Genomic DNA, 18106 nt, shown 5'->3' with positions numbered 1-18106 from the left:
TAACACGGAACCCCACGCTGGCCTGGGCTGGAAAGGACCTTAAAGGTCATCCAGCTCCACCCCTGCCACGGGCGGGGACACCTCCCACGGGCAGGGACACCTCCCACTGTCCCAGGCTGCTCCAAGCCCCAGTGTCCAGCCTGGCCTTGGGCACTGCCAGGGATCCAGGGGCAGCCACAGCTGCTCTGGGCACCCTGTGCCAGGCCCTGCCCACCCTGCCAGGGAACAATTCCTGCCCAATCTCCAATCTAAACCTCCTCTTTTTAGTTTGAAGCAATGCCCCTTTGTCCTGCCGCTCCTTATCTCAGCTAACTGGGCACAGCCTGTACATTTACACGTTACACGTATTTCCAGTCACTTTAACAAATTCCTGCCCCCTTTCTCATTTGCTCATTCAGTGTCAATTAAACACTGTTACCCTGCTTTTTCTGAGCCTTTTGATTTTCTTAAATGGAGTCATCTTTTTAGTTATTGTACAATATTAAGAGCAGTTTTCTACCTTTCCCACAGATGTAACATAAAGAAATCCTTTGTTTTTCATTCTCTGTCCTTTGTTTGCGTATTTCTAACCTGAAAACAATTGTAACTGACAATTGGTCTGGCCACTGAGGCTGAGGGCTGGAAACCCCAAAAAGCCAATCTTCTGCTAGACCCACAAATGTATAAAAAGTAAGAAATAAACAAAGGGGCTCTCTTCTCTCCGCTCTCTTAGCTGGGAGCCGGTTCGGAAGGACCTCTGCCTTGCGAAAATCCCTTGTCTGCGTGTGACTGCTTTGTGAGTCTCGGTGACAAAACACTTTCCTGTGTCTTCCAAGCCGGGCAGGGAAAAAAATCACCAACTTACTCAGACCCTCCCGATGCATTTGCTGAGGCAGGGCCTCTTCCTCACTGCTGGTTGCTGGTTCTCTCCCCTGCAGGCAGGGTGACAAGTCTGACTGCACGTACATCGTGCTGAACGGCCGCCTGCGCTCCGTGCTGCGCATGGACGATGGCAAGAAGCACCTGACCGGGGAGTACGGCCGCGGCGACCTCATCGGAGTGGTGAGAGGGGTCCCAGGGCCCTGCCCAGCTGGGGAATGGCATTGGCTCCACACCAAACACACACACGGTCCTGCTCCCGTCCCTTGTTTGGAGGGCTTCCAGAGTTAAAAACGTGGCAAACTCCCCTGGAAAGTGTTTGTAGTGGTTGGTGATTGGGGTTCTTCGACTTGGTTTGAAAAGAAGGATAAACCCAAAAGAGGTCACTGCCAAAGCAGCAGGTCCTGCCCGGTGCTCCTCTGTGCCATGGGTTACTTTCCTCCCAGTGAGAGCAGTGCATGTTAGATCAGGAGGAATTGTAGGATATGTCCATTAACTGGGGATTTGAGTAAATTTGGTGCCCCAGGAGGGTTCAGTTTGGATGAACCCCCTCCTTGGAAGTGTCTAGTCCAACCTCCTCAGAGTTAGCAGAGCTGACTTCAGAGCTTTGTCTGGTTTTTCAGGGAGTGTGTAATTATTATAGCTATTAAGGCAACTGTTCATTTCAAAAGTGTAGTATTTATCAATGTTTAATTTCTCTCTTATGTTCATTTTTTGTTTCTCAGACCTAGTTAACAGCAGAAATAGGAGTCATAAATATGCGTGGCTTGTTTGGTTTTTATATTTAAGATCAGAAGATTTCTGAAGTTCTGAGCTTGTTGTTCAGGCCCTTTTCTGCTTTCTGAGCTGAAAACTAAACACTGAACATGTATCTGTTTATAGGCAGAATTAGCATAGCTCTGAAGCCAGAAAACATGTGAATTGGGATTAGTTCTATGGGATGAAATTCTTTTTTATAGGAATGAAGGGGAAGGAGGAGCCCAAGGCTCTCCTTGGAGAGCTGATCCAAAATTTTGCCTGTGGAGTTCGTGAGGCAGCTCTGGTGGTGCTCCCAGCAGAGACAGGGCTGGGCTGCTGCGTGCCCTGTATTTGATATTTCCACGTGCACAATGTTTAAGGATCTCTTCCCACACTCAGTGCTGCTCTGGCTGAGGGGTTGTGTTGCCTTGGGATTGTGTTTGGAGAGGCAGGTCCATGCTGGAGCACACCCACAAATTTTATTGGGTTTTTTTTCTTTCTTTGGGATACCTCATTAAAGGTAAAATGACATGGTTTGACAGGAACTAAAGCTGACATCTTTTGTGACTAATCACAATGGCGTGAGGCCTTTTGGTGTGTGAGGAAGGGTTTGTCAGTTTTGTCACATCCAGGCATTTTCCTGCATTCCTCTGCCTGTGGTGATCTGCAGCTTTTCACTGTCAAACTCCTGGGGTTTTGCAGAGCTTCCAGGTTAAAAACGGACCTGTTCTATTTTCTGAAAGCAGTTTTGAGTGACAGGGTGGCATATGGTGCTCAGAGGGTGGGCAGGCCCTGGCACAGGGTGCCCAGAGCAGCTGTGGCTGCCCCTGGATCCCTGGCAGTGCCCAAGGCCAGGCTGGACACTGGGGCTTGGAGCAGCCTGGGACAATGCAGGGTGTCCCTGCCATGGCAGGGGTGGCACTGGATGGACTTTAAGGTCTCTTCCCACCCAAGCTTTTTTACAATCCAGTGGTTCCATGAAATGGCCTGAACTCTACCTCCTGTGCCAGGACTGGTGCTGTTTTCCCAGGCTGGCCCGGGTGTTTATCTGGGCAGGAAGGAGGAGGTGGATTGCTGGATGGACTGGCCGTGTTTGCTGTACCAGGGCCTTGTTTGCTGCTGAGTGCCCAGGCAGGGATACAGAAATACCCATGCAGTTTGTGCCTGAAGCACAAGTCGCTGTTTTGGATCCACGTTATGACATGAATCATGTTGGAGACTTCAGCGACTCTGTGGACGTTGTCATCTCCTTCCTGCCCACAGCTCCCAGCCCCACTGACTCACTCTGCCATTTGTTGGAAGTGTCTCCATGCTCTGGCTGCCTTTTGCAAACATGGGGGAGGATCTGTGAAGAATGCCAGCATTATTTCAGAGGGCATTAGCAAAATGATATTTTTGCTTTTAAGAAGTTTTGTTTATCCCCTTCTGCTGAATCTGTTATAAACCTTTAAAAACCTGCTGAAAGGTTGGGTTTTTTTCCCTGACATTAACATAATTGGGGCTCTGTGTGCTTGTAGGGAACGAAAGCAGCAGTTGGTGTTGGAAATTGGTTTTTTGGTGAGCTGGTGGCTTGATCTTCCCTGAATACCTCCAAGACCCTCTCTGTCAGCCGTTGTTGTGAGCACTAAGAAAATACAAGAGTCTTGTAGTCAATGGCTTTTTGTTTGCTGCCTCTGTGTCAGAACTTTTAAAATGCCACGTGCCATTTGCATAAGAGATGAGGCTCTTGCAGAAGCAAAGCAGGGCAAGATGCAGGGTTTCAGACGAGATGTTAATTTTCAAGTGTGTGCGTGCGCTCCCAAGGCTCAACTTGTGGCTCAAACTGTTTTGTTCCCTGCACTGACTCAATGGCATCTGTTCCTGAGGCCTGTCGAGGCAGGGGGAGAAGAGCAGATTAGAAACTGAAGTTTGCTTCCCTGTGGGGTTCCTTGAAGAGCTGACAAGGACAGGTTTGTCAGAGGAAAGGGATCCTGACTCTCAGGGAGACTTTTTGGAGGCTGGCTGCTGTTGGCCATATTGATGGGCAACTCCAGTCACTGTATCTTGGTCAAATCAAGTCAAAGCTCAATTCAGAAACTTCCAAGTAATTTTTAAAGGACCATGATGGATCTGTCAAATAATTCCCTACCTACTGAAATACAGTTGACATAAGTCTTGCTTTCTGGAGACTGAGATTTGACTCATTTAGGGGAAATCTTTTAATTTGGTGATCCATAGATGGACTTAGGGAAAAATGTTGAAATGTGAATTTTATCTACCAGCTAAAGGGTCACTTATTATCACTTCTGCCATGTCCAGGTGATCCCAGAGGAGATCAGAGAGGATAAGTGTGTGTTGATGGAGTGAAAGGGCTTTTCTTCACCAAACTACTTGTCTAAAATGCTTATTAGTCTCTCAGTTCTTTTCTTGATGTTTTGGTTTTGATCTTGATTAACCACTGGAAATTGTAGCTCTTACTCTTGTTCTCTTTGTTGTGTATGAGAGAGGATTCCTTTTCATTTGATTTTTGTGCCTGTCAATGGCAGGTGCTGGCCCAGGCTCTGAGGTTCTGCTGTTCCTGGCAGTGCTGCTGAGGCTGGGGCAGTTTTCCCCTGGTTTATTCCAAACTGCAGAGTAGGATGTCAGAACTCAGGGTCACAGCTCCAAGCATGTGTTGGGGGTGGGTGTTCTTTCCTTTTTGCAGTGTTGGGAGGACAGCAGTGGGTGAGGAGAAGGCAACAAACCCACCAGAGCCATCCCTCAGAATAATCTGCTGCTGAACTGGAGTTGTTTGTGTGCTGCCTGCGCACTTCAAACTGCTGCAGGTGATGCACCCTTCAATGCAGTGAGGTTTTAATGCAAGGCCACACTTTGTCTTCGTGGAGTTCTGAAGGATGGCTGCGGTGTTGGGGAGATGACTGAATGCCAGGCAGGTCTCAGGGGCCTCAGAGACAGCTGTTAACTTCAAACATTTCCCAGAGCTGGGCTTTTAGGTGGTGTAGAGCTGGTTTTACTGGTAACCCCCTCCCAGGACGCTGCTGCATGTGGGGTCTGACCCGAAACCAGTCAGCTTTCAAAAATACCTGCTGAGGGGGGAGGCTACAGAGTTGTTTTGATTAATTCAACACCTTTTCTGTTTCTCCTTAGCCACCAGAATGTCCCTCTTATCAGGAGGGCTACACACCGTGACTTTTGAGTGCAGAAACTGCTGAACAAGTGCAGAAAGCCGTTTGTGCACTGACTCTTGTAACACAGGGATAAATTAAAGAGCCCTCAGCTGCCAGTGCTGCAGCACACTGGTCCTGCTGGGCAGCAAATCATGTTTTACAGTCTAGAAATAAGACATTTTAAATATTTTCAGATGTTAAGCTGTTCATCTAATTAAGACAGCTAAATGTCCATGGCTTTTTTTCTCTCTAAAATGTTGAAACCCAAGAAGAATCTGTAAATGGCTTATGATTTTCTCAGGGGATTGGAGCATTGTCCTTTGGAAATGTAACACCGTCAGAAATCTTTAATTGCTGTGTAATCCTCAAAGGAATCACACAAAGGGAAGTATCAGGATAACACTTGTCAGATTTTTGTTCTTCATCAGTATTAATGTTATCAGGCAGCTCCAAAGCCAGCTGAATGTCACTGCACCCTCCACATTAAGGCTGCTTTGCTCTGCCTTTTTTTAAACATGTGAGGTTTTTTGCCAGTTCCTTGCGTTTTTGTGATTTTGTTAAACCGTGGCTACTTCATTTGCTGAAGTTGCAAGATACTACAAAGCTGTTTCAGGTGAATTCAGATTATTGCCGCCTCAGGCACACTGTGCACAGACTGTAGTTGAGGGAATTGGAAGTGGATGAGGTTCAGGAACAGAGCTGGAAGACATGGCCCTGGAAGGGATTGTTCTCTTTTCATCTTTTCCTCTCTCTCGGCAATAGATGACTAAAAATGATTATTTTCCTAGCAGCATCTTAGGTGTGAACTCATATTTAAAACAACCAGCAAAAGCAAAGCCAAAAAAATCCGAACCATCCAGTGAAACCCACCAACAGCAACCCCCAGTGTTTGCCAGCCCCAGAGGGAGGCAGAGGAAGCCCTGAGGAATGAGCTCACATTTGCACCACTGAGTTAGCGTCAGAAGGAAATGAGAAGCTGTGTCCTGATTTCCAAGCCCACCTTGAGAGTGTTTTTGTTAAACTCAGATCACTGATCTGAGCCATTCGAGTGAACCTTGATTTCCTACAAGGATCTTCCCTGAGTGCTGTCTGTTTTTCAGATTCTTTACAGCTACTTCTTCTTTTTATCCACAGCAGTTTCTCTTTTATTTTTATTTGCCTCAAGTTCTAAACAGCTGCTGAAAGTCAGAGACCACCCATAACTGCAAATTGTTGTGGGGCAGCTCAGTGTTGTCCTGGCTGGCTGGCAATGCCACAGCACGGCTTTGACAGGATCTGGCATTAAATTATCTGGATTTGTGTTGTGGAAGAAAGTTACTGGGTTGTGGAGCTGCCTCAGGTATCACTGCAGAGTGCTTTGTGTGCTTGGTGTCCTGGGCCACGTTGTTTTTAGAAAGTGTGAGGGGCTCTGATGCCAGATAGTGATGGAAATTGTGACCTGCTGGGTTCCAGACAGGTGATTTCATGTGTTAGGCTGTCATTCCTTAAGATATTTAGTGTCACTCTTCTGCTTCCAGCTGAACTCTCTTGTCATAATTCCAGCTATCAGCTCACTCTTGATACACTTCCTGATCCCCTGCAGGACAGCTTTTTACTTCCCTTGCCTCCTTTTTCTTTCTCCCTTCCATTTTGATGGATGCCACATGGCTGGGGAGCAGCAAAGGCCAATGACATCCACTTTAACCTGACAAATGCACAAAGCCATTGACAGCAAAAGAAATTCTTGTTTTCCTTGATAGAACCTTTTTTTTTTTTCTTTCCTTCTTGGCAAGCATCAGTAAATAAAAGCCACTGAGAGAGTGAGAGAGATAAACCTGATCCTTCTCATCACCACCAGAATGCTTGGATGGCAGTGAGTGGTGGGAGCAGAGTCCAGTAGAGGTGACTGGAGGGATTTTTGGGGGAAGAGGGGGAAGAGTCAGCAGTGGAGGGTGGGGAAAGGTTCCTGATAAAGTTCCAGCCAGGTTTGGGACTCCTGTGTGAAGCTGAGTCAAAAGCAGTTGGATCTCTCCCTTCTAGGAAGTATCTGAGCAGCTCATCCTGGGTTATTCTCTCTGTTCTGGAAGTTCAGGTACCATTCACCCAAAGAGGAGCAGCCTGCCCAGGGCACTGCACCGGCAGATTCTCTTCCAACAGCCTGGAGAAATGTAATGGTTTGGTGTCGGTGTCTCAGGTGGCTTCTGACCCGGTTTTTGGTGGTTGTTTTGACAGTAATGTTGGATTTAGGGCAGCAAAACATCAAATCTTTTCTATGGCCACACGTATACAGGGAGTAAAATTTAAGTACAGGAGGCTGTGCTTTTACCAATTCCATTCCTAGCTTTAACCTTCCTCTTTTTTGTCCCTTAATGATGTTCACTGCTGCAACAGGACTGTCATTGCCCTGCTACAAAGTGCAGGCTCAGTCCTTTGGGGAGAACCTGTGGCATGACTCCATCTGCCCTAACTACAAAAAGTAGCAAGCTCAGCCTTATTTCATTTTTATCTCTATTTTAGATCTACTCTTGCATATAGCATGTATAGATACACAAGACTTCCATGCACGAGTGTGTGTAAGCCTTTCATGGTTTTTTAATGCATTTATCTATTAAAAAAAATGAGAGAGGTTCGGGTTCTTCTTTGCACACAGCAGAAGGGCTGGATGTCCTCAGTCACGGGGTTAACTTGGCACACAGGAGATTGCAGAAGGTGGTTGCTAGGACAGTTTTGAAGAGTACATGGTGTTCTGAGTTCATCCACTGGCACTGCTCCCACAAATGGCATCGATTTGCAGTGTCTGGTTGCTCTTCCCACTCATTCACTGCTTCCAGCAGTGTCTCCTCCTTTGTCCTTTTCTGATACAAACAAGTTGATATTTCAGGTCCTTCTGAGCTGGGGCTGGAGCAAACACTGTTGGGATGAGCATCCTCTGCTGCTCCAGGTGCAAATGAGCTGGAGAAGGGTCTGAGGGCAGCGTGTTTCAGCCATAAAAATCAGTGTTCCATGTGGTGTTTGGTTGCCCTTTGTGTAACATCGGTGATGTTGCCTCAGTGGCTTCAGCTGCAGCAGCTCCTGCCCTTGTCTGGACAAAGACACTGCTGTGACAATCCACAGGTGGCTCTTCTGTGCTCTTCCAGTGCTGGTTGTTGGCCTTGAGATCCAGGTGTGCTACCTGTCAGCTGCCTCACTGCCTGTCCCTTCTCCAGAGCCTCCTGAAGTAGCAGCAGATGTCAGAGTAGATGTTTGTTCTCCTTTTCCCTCCTCAGGTGCATGTGCTTTCGTCCCTGTGCTTTGTGTCCCCCTCTGGGCTGGTCCTCCCCCAGCACCCCGGGGTGAGCTGGTGCCTTTGTGTGGAGCCTGGCCTGCTTTGGGGTGGGTGTTCCAGGGTGCAGTGAGGAGTTTTGGCAGATGGTCTCTCCAGAGGGGAGGTGGGTGTCCGTGCACCCCCAGTGTCACCCAGTTGTGCCTGGAGCTGCACCCTGTGAGGACAAGGCCCTGCCTGCTCCTCTGATGCTCCTGGTGGAGCCTGTGCTGAGAGAAGACAATACAAGTCTCAGGCTAATTGCCAGGCAGTGACTGTGGCTGTCTTGGAGGGGAATTTGGAAAATGAAGAGTTTAAGCTATATAATTTAATAATCCTTGGGCTCCTGGCCTGCTTTCCAGGGTCTCCTTGTAGCTGGTGCTTTCACTTGTGTGCTCTTACACAAGGGCCAGAGGAAAGGTTCCCTTAGTGAGGAAAGATTGCTGCTTTCTGTGAGCTGGCAGCAAGGAAAAATCGATGGGAGAGGAAGAAATATGATGTGTGAGAGGATGACAGATTCTTGGCTGGAATAGTGGCCATAATGAGGAGGAACTGAAGACTATTGCAGAGCGGATGGGATGTGAGAGCCACTGGTGTAAATGTGCTCCTGGCTGGAGGCTGGGGAGGACAGGCCTGTGGCTCTGAACGTTTGCACTGGACGTGTCTCTTCATGCACTAGACCTGCTTGAAATCTCACTTGAAAAGAAATAATCTCCACAAGAAACTACTTGGAAATAATTTGCACTTTTACTGGCTGCTGACTGTGAGAAAATCACCCGACAGTTTGTTAAGCTGAGGCTGAATTTGTCTGGAGAAACAACCTTTTCCTGCCAGCAAATCCACTGCCCTACACCAGCCCCAGGTTGCTTCAGGAAGTCTCCGAGATGCTGAAGCCTGAGCAGGAGACTGACTGTGCTCATCACACTGGGGCTGTGCACACACCAGAAGTTCAGGGAATAAAGTGATTCCTTGAATGCAGCTCAGAAAGGGATTTGTACTTAGAGCAACTGGCAGAGTATGTCACTTGCTGGTTTTCACTTCCCAATGTGTAATTGGGAAATTTGTAATTAGGAAAGCTGTAAAGAACTGTCAGGAATGACTGTTGGAAATGAAGTCAAAAGAGGGCATGAGAGTATAAATTGCTTTTCCTGTCCCTGTCAAAGATTTACAGCAATGGTTTTTCGTCAGAAAGCACTTGTAAGGCAGGGTTGTGAATCACGTGCGTTGTATGGGCTGGAGGCAGAAAAACCTGGGTTTGTCACTGTTTAGTCGTGAGCTAAGAGAAGGTGTGGGAATCTTGGAATTCCAGACTGGTTTGGGTTTAAAAGGACCTTAAAGCTCATCCATTTCCATCCCTCTGCCCCTTCCACTCGATTGCTCAAAACCCCTCCCCATCAGAATTCAGTGGAACAGTACAGAGAGCACAGGTCTGGCTTTAGGGGGGTTGGGTGTGTTTATTTATGTTTTTTGTAAGTTTTAGGAACAACAGAACCACAACAATGCAGGAGGGCCCTCACCTGTGGCCATATCACGATTAGCTACAAGAACCACAGAGTGTGTGACACTGGAAACGGTTCTGTGCTTTCTGATTCTGATTATTCCAGCATTTGAGACACTGTTCCTGAGCAATTCCCCCAAATTAGAGGGACTGGAAGTAAAAGCAGGGATGGATGACAGAGTTCTGAGGGTGGGCTGGAGACAGAGAGGGATTTTTAGGATGAGGAGACAAGAGGTCGACCTTGGAGACAGGGGAGTGTTGAAGGGAACATTCAGCATTTTTGTCGGGCTGCTAAAACAAGGCACAGCAGGATTTCAGAGAGCTAGAGTTCCAAGTGAAATTAGCCCTGCAGTGTGGGCTTGCTGAGTTTATTGCATGAGAGAAAATCAAACAACAGCAGATAATGAGGTGGCAGAGAGAAGAGCAGCCAGCCCAGGTAGAGCAGAGGATGTGGTGAGCTCAGAGTCAGGGAACTCCAGGAAAACCAGAGGATTCTTGGAGGGAGAGAGGAACAACAACGATGGCAAATGCAGGAAACAGAGAGCAGCCCAGAAATGGGCAGTGTGGTGGAGCTTATTTAGAGGCTTGTTAGGAAGGAGGGGGAGGAATGGATGTGACATGAGGAGAACAGAGATGTACAATTGCCTTGAGCAAGAAGAGGGTTGTGTTGGCTTGAGTTGGAGGAGGACTGGGAAAGATTCCACTGGTTCTTTTTTGCACTGGAGCAAATGCTGTGGCTGTGTTTGTGCTGGTGTGGATGAGTGATGCTAATGGTAGTCTGAAAAGGAGCTCAAGAGAGAACCTTGGGTGATTATGAAACCAAATATATAAATAAACACTCTCCCCGGTCAGGTTCAATAAGATCTGAAAGATAATAATGCTATTTCTTGAAACGTTTGGTTATTAATGTTATTGTGGAGGTGGTTTTGTGTTGTTTGCTGCAGCCGTAGTGGTTGATCAGAATGTTAAATTTCCCTTTTTATGACCGAGGAAATAAGGCTACAGTCTTCTGATCACAAGTGGATTTTGTTCATTTTGAAGTTCAAGGTAGATCTCTGAGTATTGTACTTTTACAAACCTGGAAAAACAAGAAAATCTGTTCAAATGGTTCACTGGGCAGAGGAGTCCAAGGATTTGGAAGTGGTTTAACATAGGAATGATTTTAAATACTCATATGACATGAGACTTCTGGTTTTTCTTAAGCAAGAAGAAAAATATCTGAATCTCTGAACAGTTGATATCTCAAATAGTTTATTTAAAAAATACAAAGTAAAAAAGTGTTACTTTCAGGGGAGAACTGCAGCTCAATGTTAGAATGTTTTTGATCTCCAAAGGAGATGGGAATAGTCAAAACCAAATGGGTTTGGCAGATTTCCATGTGCAGGAAATGTAGAACCAGTGCAAAAAAGGCTCTAAAACCACAGGTTATGAAGAGGGGAGATTGTGGTGAAAGTTGAGAATCATCCTGGAGGTGATCCAAATGAGAGCCCTCACACTTGAGTGAAGAGGAAATATTTCATTAATATTGAATCCCAGGATGATCTGGGTTGGAAGAGACCTTTAAGCTCACCCGGTTCCCATGGCAGGGACACCTCCCACTGCCCCAGGCTGCTCCAAGCCCCAGTGTCCAGCCTGGCCTTGGGCACTGCCAGGGGCAGCCACAGCTGCTCTGAGACAATTAATAAGTGAATAATGGGGATTATTAATAAATACAGAGATTGGGAACTCAGGTGATTATACCCAAGGCAAAAGCACAGTTTGAATTGCCTTGTGTACAGTGTCTGGGACCCAGATATTTTCCATGCTGGAATACTGGGGTGTATTTAAATGAAAATATCAAAGACTTCCATTGTACCTGTATGTAAGAACAGTCCAAGATCCAATTTCTGTAATCACTTGGGAATTGCAGTCAGCACTTGCAGGGGTCTCTGGGACTGGTGGTGTTGCAAACCTGGATATTTGAATGGCTGCTTGGGAAAGGTCTCCCTGTGCCCTCTGCTCTGTCAAAGAGACAGTTACACGTGGGAGCTAAAAAACCCTCCCCGAGGCTGTGTTTCAAGTTAAAATTTAATTGCCTTTTCTACAAATTTACAAATTCCATCTTTTCTGAAAGGCTCAGGAGTCCCTTGGAGCACAGTTGATTTTATGCACTCATATATCACAGAAATTGTGGCAAAGAATCTCGGACAGTTTGAGCGTTTTTCTTCTTGATACAAATTAAAGTCAGTCAGGAGGTGCCTGGCTGAGAGGAAAGGTTTTATTTTAACAGCTGAAACTCTTAACCTGCTTTCAGGAGGAGGAAGGTAAATTACAGAGCCAAGAACCTGTGATAAAAAGCTGGCAATAGGGGAGGGAGATAAAAGAGACCAGCTTATACAGCTCTTTGGGGAGCCTTAAGGGAGTTTGTTTCTCCATAAATGTATGTACAAAGATGATTTTTTTCTTTCGCCCTTCTATATAATTAGTTTAAAATGTGATGACAGAACAAAACATCCCTGGTACCTGAGCAAAAGACAAAGGCTGAGGCTTGCAAAGTGAAGGTGCTTTAAATTTCCCTGTGCAGTTTTCCGTGCAGGGCAGTTGGTGCTGGTGAAATTCAAGGTAATATTGGCAAGTTTATCTCAGTTTTCTGGACTAATGGCAAGTTTTTTTCTGGACTAATGGCAAGTTTTGAGATCTTCTGGTTGGCTGGATTATCCATTTTGTGAATGTGGAGCCTCCCTAGGAGGGATCTTGGTAGAAATGGGATCACCGAGCTGTGTGTTTCGCACAAGGCCTTATGTTATCATTTATTGTTTATTATTATTATTTATTCTGCTCTTTTGGTGTGTCTGAGCCCATAGTGCTGTGAGGAATTAATTGCTTCTGTTGGAAATTGCTGTCAACATAAGCTTTGGAAAAAATCCTGAAAAAAAGCCCCAGAAATCAATCAAACAAATAAAACCATCAACCCCCCAACCTCTAAACAACTCAAACAGCTCTAAGCTGATATATCATTTATTTCTTTTTCTAGTGGAAAATTAAAAGTGCAAAGTCATGTTCACTTTGATTTGAAATGTGAGTTAATTGGGAGGGATTTTTCTGTTGGTGTTTTAACCTCAGTAATCTCAGCTGCTACAGCGACAACCATTCTTTTGGAAATGGCTGATCTATGGATTTTAAACCAAATAAACGCTGTCTGCTGCTGGAGCTCCCAAAATGGAGCACGAGGCTGTCCTAGGCAATTAGAGGTTGTAGCTCCAGCTTGTCCACCTCTCTTGGCAGGACAGGTCCCTGGCCATGGGAAGAGACTTCAGCAGGGAATTTCTGCCTTTCCAAATAATACAAGAGGCAGTGGCAGGTCTGGGGCAGGTGGGGATTGGGGCAGCAGCTGCATTTTGCTTCTTTTACCCCAGGTTGTTTCATGTGGTGGCAGATTCTCTCCATAAAGGAGAAAAATCTTTGTGTTAACTCTCTTTGTGCTGTAATCTTCTTCTTTGTACTTCTGCTGTCAATAAAATAGGTGTTTCTAGGTGAAGTAATTGGGCACTGGGTGAGGAGGTGTGTTCTGGTGTAGGTTTTCCTTGTCTGACCTGTCTGGACACAACCCTGAGTGACTGCTCCAGGTGACCCTGCTTGAGCAGGGAGGTGGGACAGGATGAGCTCCAGTGCTCCCTTCCACTCCAGCCTGAGCCATTCAGGTCTTCCTGTTTACACAGCGCAGGCAAACAGGCATATGTAAAAAAAAAAAATAATAAAGGAAAAAGTAAAATGTGAAAATAATGCTCATTTTTGGCCCAAATGTGCTGATTTGCCCCTAGAATCCCAGGGTAGTTTGGGTTGGAAGGGACCTGCAAGCTCATCTTGTTGCCACCCTCTGTCATGGGCAGGGACCCCTTTGACCACCCTGGGCTGCTCAAGGCCCCCCCAGCCTGCCCTCACCCCTTCTTTAATTTTTAGGAAGTCTCAGTTATTTCAAGGGCGTTGGCATTCAGCTTCCAGAGGCCAAATGGAAGTGTTTCAGGATGGCATTGAGGAAAGAGGGAGCAGTGGAGAAATAGGGGTTTTCTGGCTTTGTTAGCACTGAGGGGTGAAAAGCTCTCAGGGTTCTTGTGGTGCTGACTCCGCTCTGGTTGTTCTGGCAGCTGTTGGAAGCAGCTCAGACAAAACCTTCCCTCTGGGGTGGTTCTCTGGGGCTGTGGGTTCTGTTTCTGTGAGCAAAAGGGCAGCTGCGCCATGGCAGAGGGTGTTCCTGAGAGATCTGGGGTGCAGAGATGCTTGTGGCAGCTGTGGTGCCCTGGGTGAGACCCCTGGGACAGGCAGGGCTCTGCTCCGCCTGTGTGGGAGCAGCAGCGCTTCTTGGGAACGGTTTGACCTCTTCATGCTGGTGTTTGGTGTTTGATCCAGGCTGGGAATTGTCCCTGATGCTGTGTCCTTGTGCTGTTGCAGGTGGAGGCCCTGACCCACCAGCCCCGAGCCACCACGGTGCACGCCGTGCGCGACTCGGAGCTCGCCAAGCTCCCGGAGGGGGCCCTGATCTCCATCAAACGCAAATTCCCCCAGGTAAGGGAATGAAAAGCCTTTTCCTGTCTCTCTCAAAGGATGTCTGGGAGGCTCAGACTCCCTGTTAACATCACATCCTCTGGGTTTTCTGTGTGATTGACGCGTCCTGAGAGGACGTCGCGCGCTCCTCATCTGCCTGAGCGGATCCATCCCAGACTTCCACCAGCTTTCCCTGCTCCGTCCTCTAATCGATTGCAGCAGGTTTTTATTGCAGGGCTGCTTTGTGCGGCTGGGAGGAGTTCTGCTTAAATGCAGGACGTTAGCAAAGTGGAAATCACTTAGTGTACTGATGGGAAATGGAGGTTTGGCTTCTAAAATCCCTTTAAAAATGTTATTTGTTCCTCCTCCTCCTGGGGTTCAGAGTCCGCTCTTGGTCCTCTGTACCATTATTTCCAGAGCTTTGATATTTGGGGGTTGGTTTCCCTCTTCCTGCCATTTTAGGTTGTCAATCCTCGTTCTGGAACTGCCAGATCTGTCTTTGTCCTGAAGACTCTGATTGCTCCCTTTGAATCCATCAGCTCATCCATCTTCTTTAATTTGCTTGACATTATATCTCTCTCCTGCAAATTTGGAGACTGACGGACTTGAAATTTAATTCTTTTGTCCCTAAGTGCATCAGGGACATTATACTAAGCACTAAATCATTGCATTGGCCTTACAGGCAATTCTTTAATGCTGTTACTTCAAATTATTTCTGATTTTTCATTTTGCTGTCTTGAAGACCTAGACTTTTTTTTTTTTTTCTTTTTTTTACCAGATTTCTTAAAATTCCTGCAAAAATAATAACCTAATTTAAATACTTGTATTCTCTTGCTTTCTTGGCACCTGTAATAACTTTTTTTTATTCTGTGTGGTACAAAGCCTCCATTCAGGCATTTTCATAGTCCCAAAACTGTGGAATTTTACCTTTGTTATTGCCAGGGGAATTTAATTATGGCACTAAGTGTTCAGAAGTTATGCCAGTGAAAAATAATCTTCCTGGTTTCCCTGTGAGGATTTTTTTTGCTGAAGTGTTTCTGAACTTCTGTTGGGGATTATTAAGGCACTTCTGGTCCCTGGAGCTCACTCGAACAGACCTGTGAGTTTATTGCTCTCCATTTAATGTGATTCCCTGCCCAGGTTCATGAACTGGGAGCCCAGTACACAGCTCCCCACGATCTGGGAGCATCCCAAACCTGTGACATCCACTCTGGAGCTGCTGTCAACCATCACTGTCCTTATGACTGATCCAGGAGGGAGGGAAGATTCAAACCCACCTCTCTTCTCATATAGTGGATGGTTTTAAATGTAGCCACTAAACATAAAGCTGTAAATATCCAGTGTCACAGACTGGTTTGGGCTGGAAGGGATCTTATCCTGTTCCACCCCCTTCCATGGGCAGGGAACTTTCCCCTAGACCTGGTTGCTCCAAGCCCATCCAACCTGGCCTGAGCTCTGAGCAATGCCTTGAACACTGCTCTGCACTAAGGCTGGCTTCTAATTCTGCCTCTTTATCTGGGGCAGGAATTTATTTCAGTGTCTCTTTGCTCTCTCTTCCCTTTCTGCCAGCTGGCAGAGCTGTTTTCCCCTGAACAGTGATCTCTGTGGAGCTGTGAATCTCTTTGCTTTGCAGTTAAAATTCAGCTTGAGTGTTACATTTATAGCACAATTCAAAACATTTATTTGTTACAGAATTCAAATGTCTTCCCATGTCTAAAGAGTACAACCCATCAGCCTCAAATTCCTGACCTTTTTCAGTATGGAATCAGTTTTCTCTAGACTTTCTCTTAGTCTGGCTAATTAGTTGCAATGAAACAAAATGCTAAATTAGATATTTTAAGCAAATGTGTTGCAACACAGGTTGTTAGAAAGACACATTCGTGCTGCTGTTTAAGGTCTCCAAATTCTAAGTAGATGTTAAACTGGTATAAAAAAAGTGAGAACTTGCATTTTTTTCTATAGCATTGTTTTAGAACCCCACTAGAAATAGAAAGAATAACGTAAGATAGACTTTAGGTAGGTGATTTATGCAGTAAGCCTTCAGGCTGTCTTAAAAACATAAGGTAAAATATTTTAATATGATTTCAGAGTTCTTGTGTGTTCTCTTTTTTGTCTGTTAGGTCCACCTTGGAGTGGTTTGGGTTGGAAGGAACTTTGAAGCTCATCCAGTGCCACCCCTGCCATGGCAGGGACACCTCCCACTGTCCCAGGCTGCTCCAAGCCCTGTCCAGCCTGGCCTTGGGCACTGCCAGGGATCCAGGGGCAGCCACAGCTGCTCTGGGCACCCTGTGCCAGGGCCTGCCCACCCTCCCAGAGAAAAATTCCTGCCCAATCTCCCATCCATCCCTGCCCTCTGGCACTGGAAGCCATTCCCTGTGTCCTGTCCCTCCAGCCCTTGTCCCCAGTCCCTCTCCAGCTCTCCTGGAGCCCCTTTAGGCCCTCGAAAACCACACTGAGGTCACCCCAAAGCTTCTCCTCTCCAGGTGAACACTCCCAGCTGTCCCAGCCTTTCCTCCCAGCAGAGCTGCTCCATCCCTCTGATCCCCCTGGAGCCTCCTCTGGATCTCTCCAGCAGCTCCAGCTCCTTCCTGTGCTGTGCCAGGGCTGGGGCAGCTCTGCAGGTGTGGTCTCACCTGGGCACAGGGGCACAATCCCCCCTCCCTGCTGCCCAGGCTGCTTTGGATTCAGATAAAGAGAGGAAGGACAGAAGTGAGAGAGAATTGAAGTGATGGACCAAAACTATCGGGTAGAAATTAGGGAGACAACTTGAACAGCCAAAGTAAACTTTAATAGATTTTACTGGAGAGAAGTGCTTGAGCTGGAAACTGATAAATGTTGTGCAGAGGACAGGGGCTGGTTCACTTTATTGGAAAAAGAATCCAGGCAGTAGAGGATCAAAAGCTGCCCATGCCTGGACAGTGTCACGCAGTTGCAAAAAAAACCCAAAAAACCCTAAACTGCTAACAGAATGCTTTCTAGAGTGAAGAAATCCTGACATTCTCCTTGATGCTGGAAAAACTTCAGCGCCAGCCTGTGGCAGCACATCTGAAGGCAGAGGGAGACCAAAGGAAGAGAGTCTGGAGGACAAGGAGGCAGCTGAGTGCTGGTTAGAAATACTGACCTATAAAGAGAAAAAGCCTGTAGAAGGTTATGGGGAGACGTGGTAGCTATTTTCAGATGTATAAAGTTGTCTTGTGCTAGAAAGGGCAGATGCTGATCACCATACTGGAACAGAGCAACTGGGGCTGAACTGAAGTGGCAGCAGTTGCAGTGAGAAAAAGCTCATTCTACACTCCAGAAAGACTAAAAGATTGTTACTTGTTTTTATAACCTCTTCTAAAACGATCAGTGGAGTAATGCTTAGCAGAGGGATGGACCAAATGAATTCTCTCTGTCCTATTTTCTTGGCTGTTACTCTAGGAGAGTGATTTATACACAGGGTTTATGATGTTGTTTTTCCCATTCAAGCAGAAGTAATAAAGTAATGAAGGGATAGCAGGTGCAATAGTTCTGAAATAATTGACTGGGTAGCAAGAGCTGGCTGGTGATTCAGCAGTGGTGGAGGATTTCCCTCTGCAGAGCAGAAAAACACAGGACAGAAGGCAGCTCTGCCTCTGTCAGCTCCATGCTCCTGCACTCCCGGTGAGGGTAAGTGGGCACGAGCCTCCCTTGGTGAATGATGATCAAACAGTGGTGCTGCTCCCCTGAGCCAGGTGAAATCCTCTCGTAGTTCAGGGGAGAACTGGATTTTTCTGGTGTTCCTCTTGGCAACTTCTGCAGAGCCTAAACGGTGTGTGTGTTAACAGCCAAGAGCTGGGCAGTTCCTGAGCTTGGGTTTCCCTCTCTGTTTGTTACCCCTGAGCTTTACAGGACCAGGGAACCACAGAACCTCCTGAGCTGGAAGGGTCCCACCAGGATCATCAATCCAGCCCTTGTCCCTGCACAGACACTCCACCAACCCCACCCTGGGCATCCCTGGCAGCGCTGTCCAAAGGCTCCTGGAGCTCTGGCAGCCTCGGGGCCGTGCCCATTCCCTGGGGAGCCTGGGCAGTGCCAGCACCCTCT

General features: G+C 46.8%; 1 protein-coding gene across 2 annotated transcripts in view; it reads left to right on the top strand.

Annotated features, from left to right (window-relative positions):
- Positions 1-18106, top strand: part of PNPLA7 (patatin like phospholipase domain containing 7) — a 125620-nt gene that overhangs the window by 35724 nt on the left and 71790 nt on the right. For both annotated transcript variants that reach the window (XM_040083108.2, XM_040083107.2), the window contains exons 19-20: positions 918-1041; positions 13949-14062. In XM_040083108.2, coding sequence (XP_039939042.1) covers positions 918-1041; positions 13949-14062 — 238 coding nt within the window. The remainder of the gene's footprint in view (positions 1-917; positions 1042-13948; positions 14063-18106) is intronic.

The sequence above is a fragment of the Hirundo rustica genome, chromosome 20 (assembly GCF_015227805.2).
Source record: "Hirundo rustica isolate bHirRus1 chromosome 20, bHirRus1.pri.v3, whole genome shotgun sequence".
Taxonomy (NCBI): Eukaryota; Metazoa; Chordata; class Aves; order Passeriformes; family Hirundinidae; genus Hirundo; species Hirundo rustica.
This window is presented reverse-complemented; position numbering and strand designations above follow the sequence as displayed.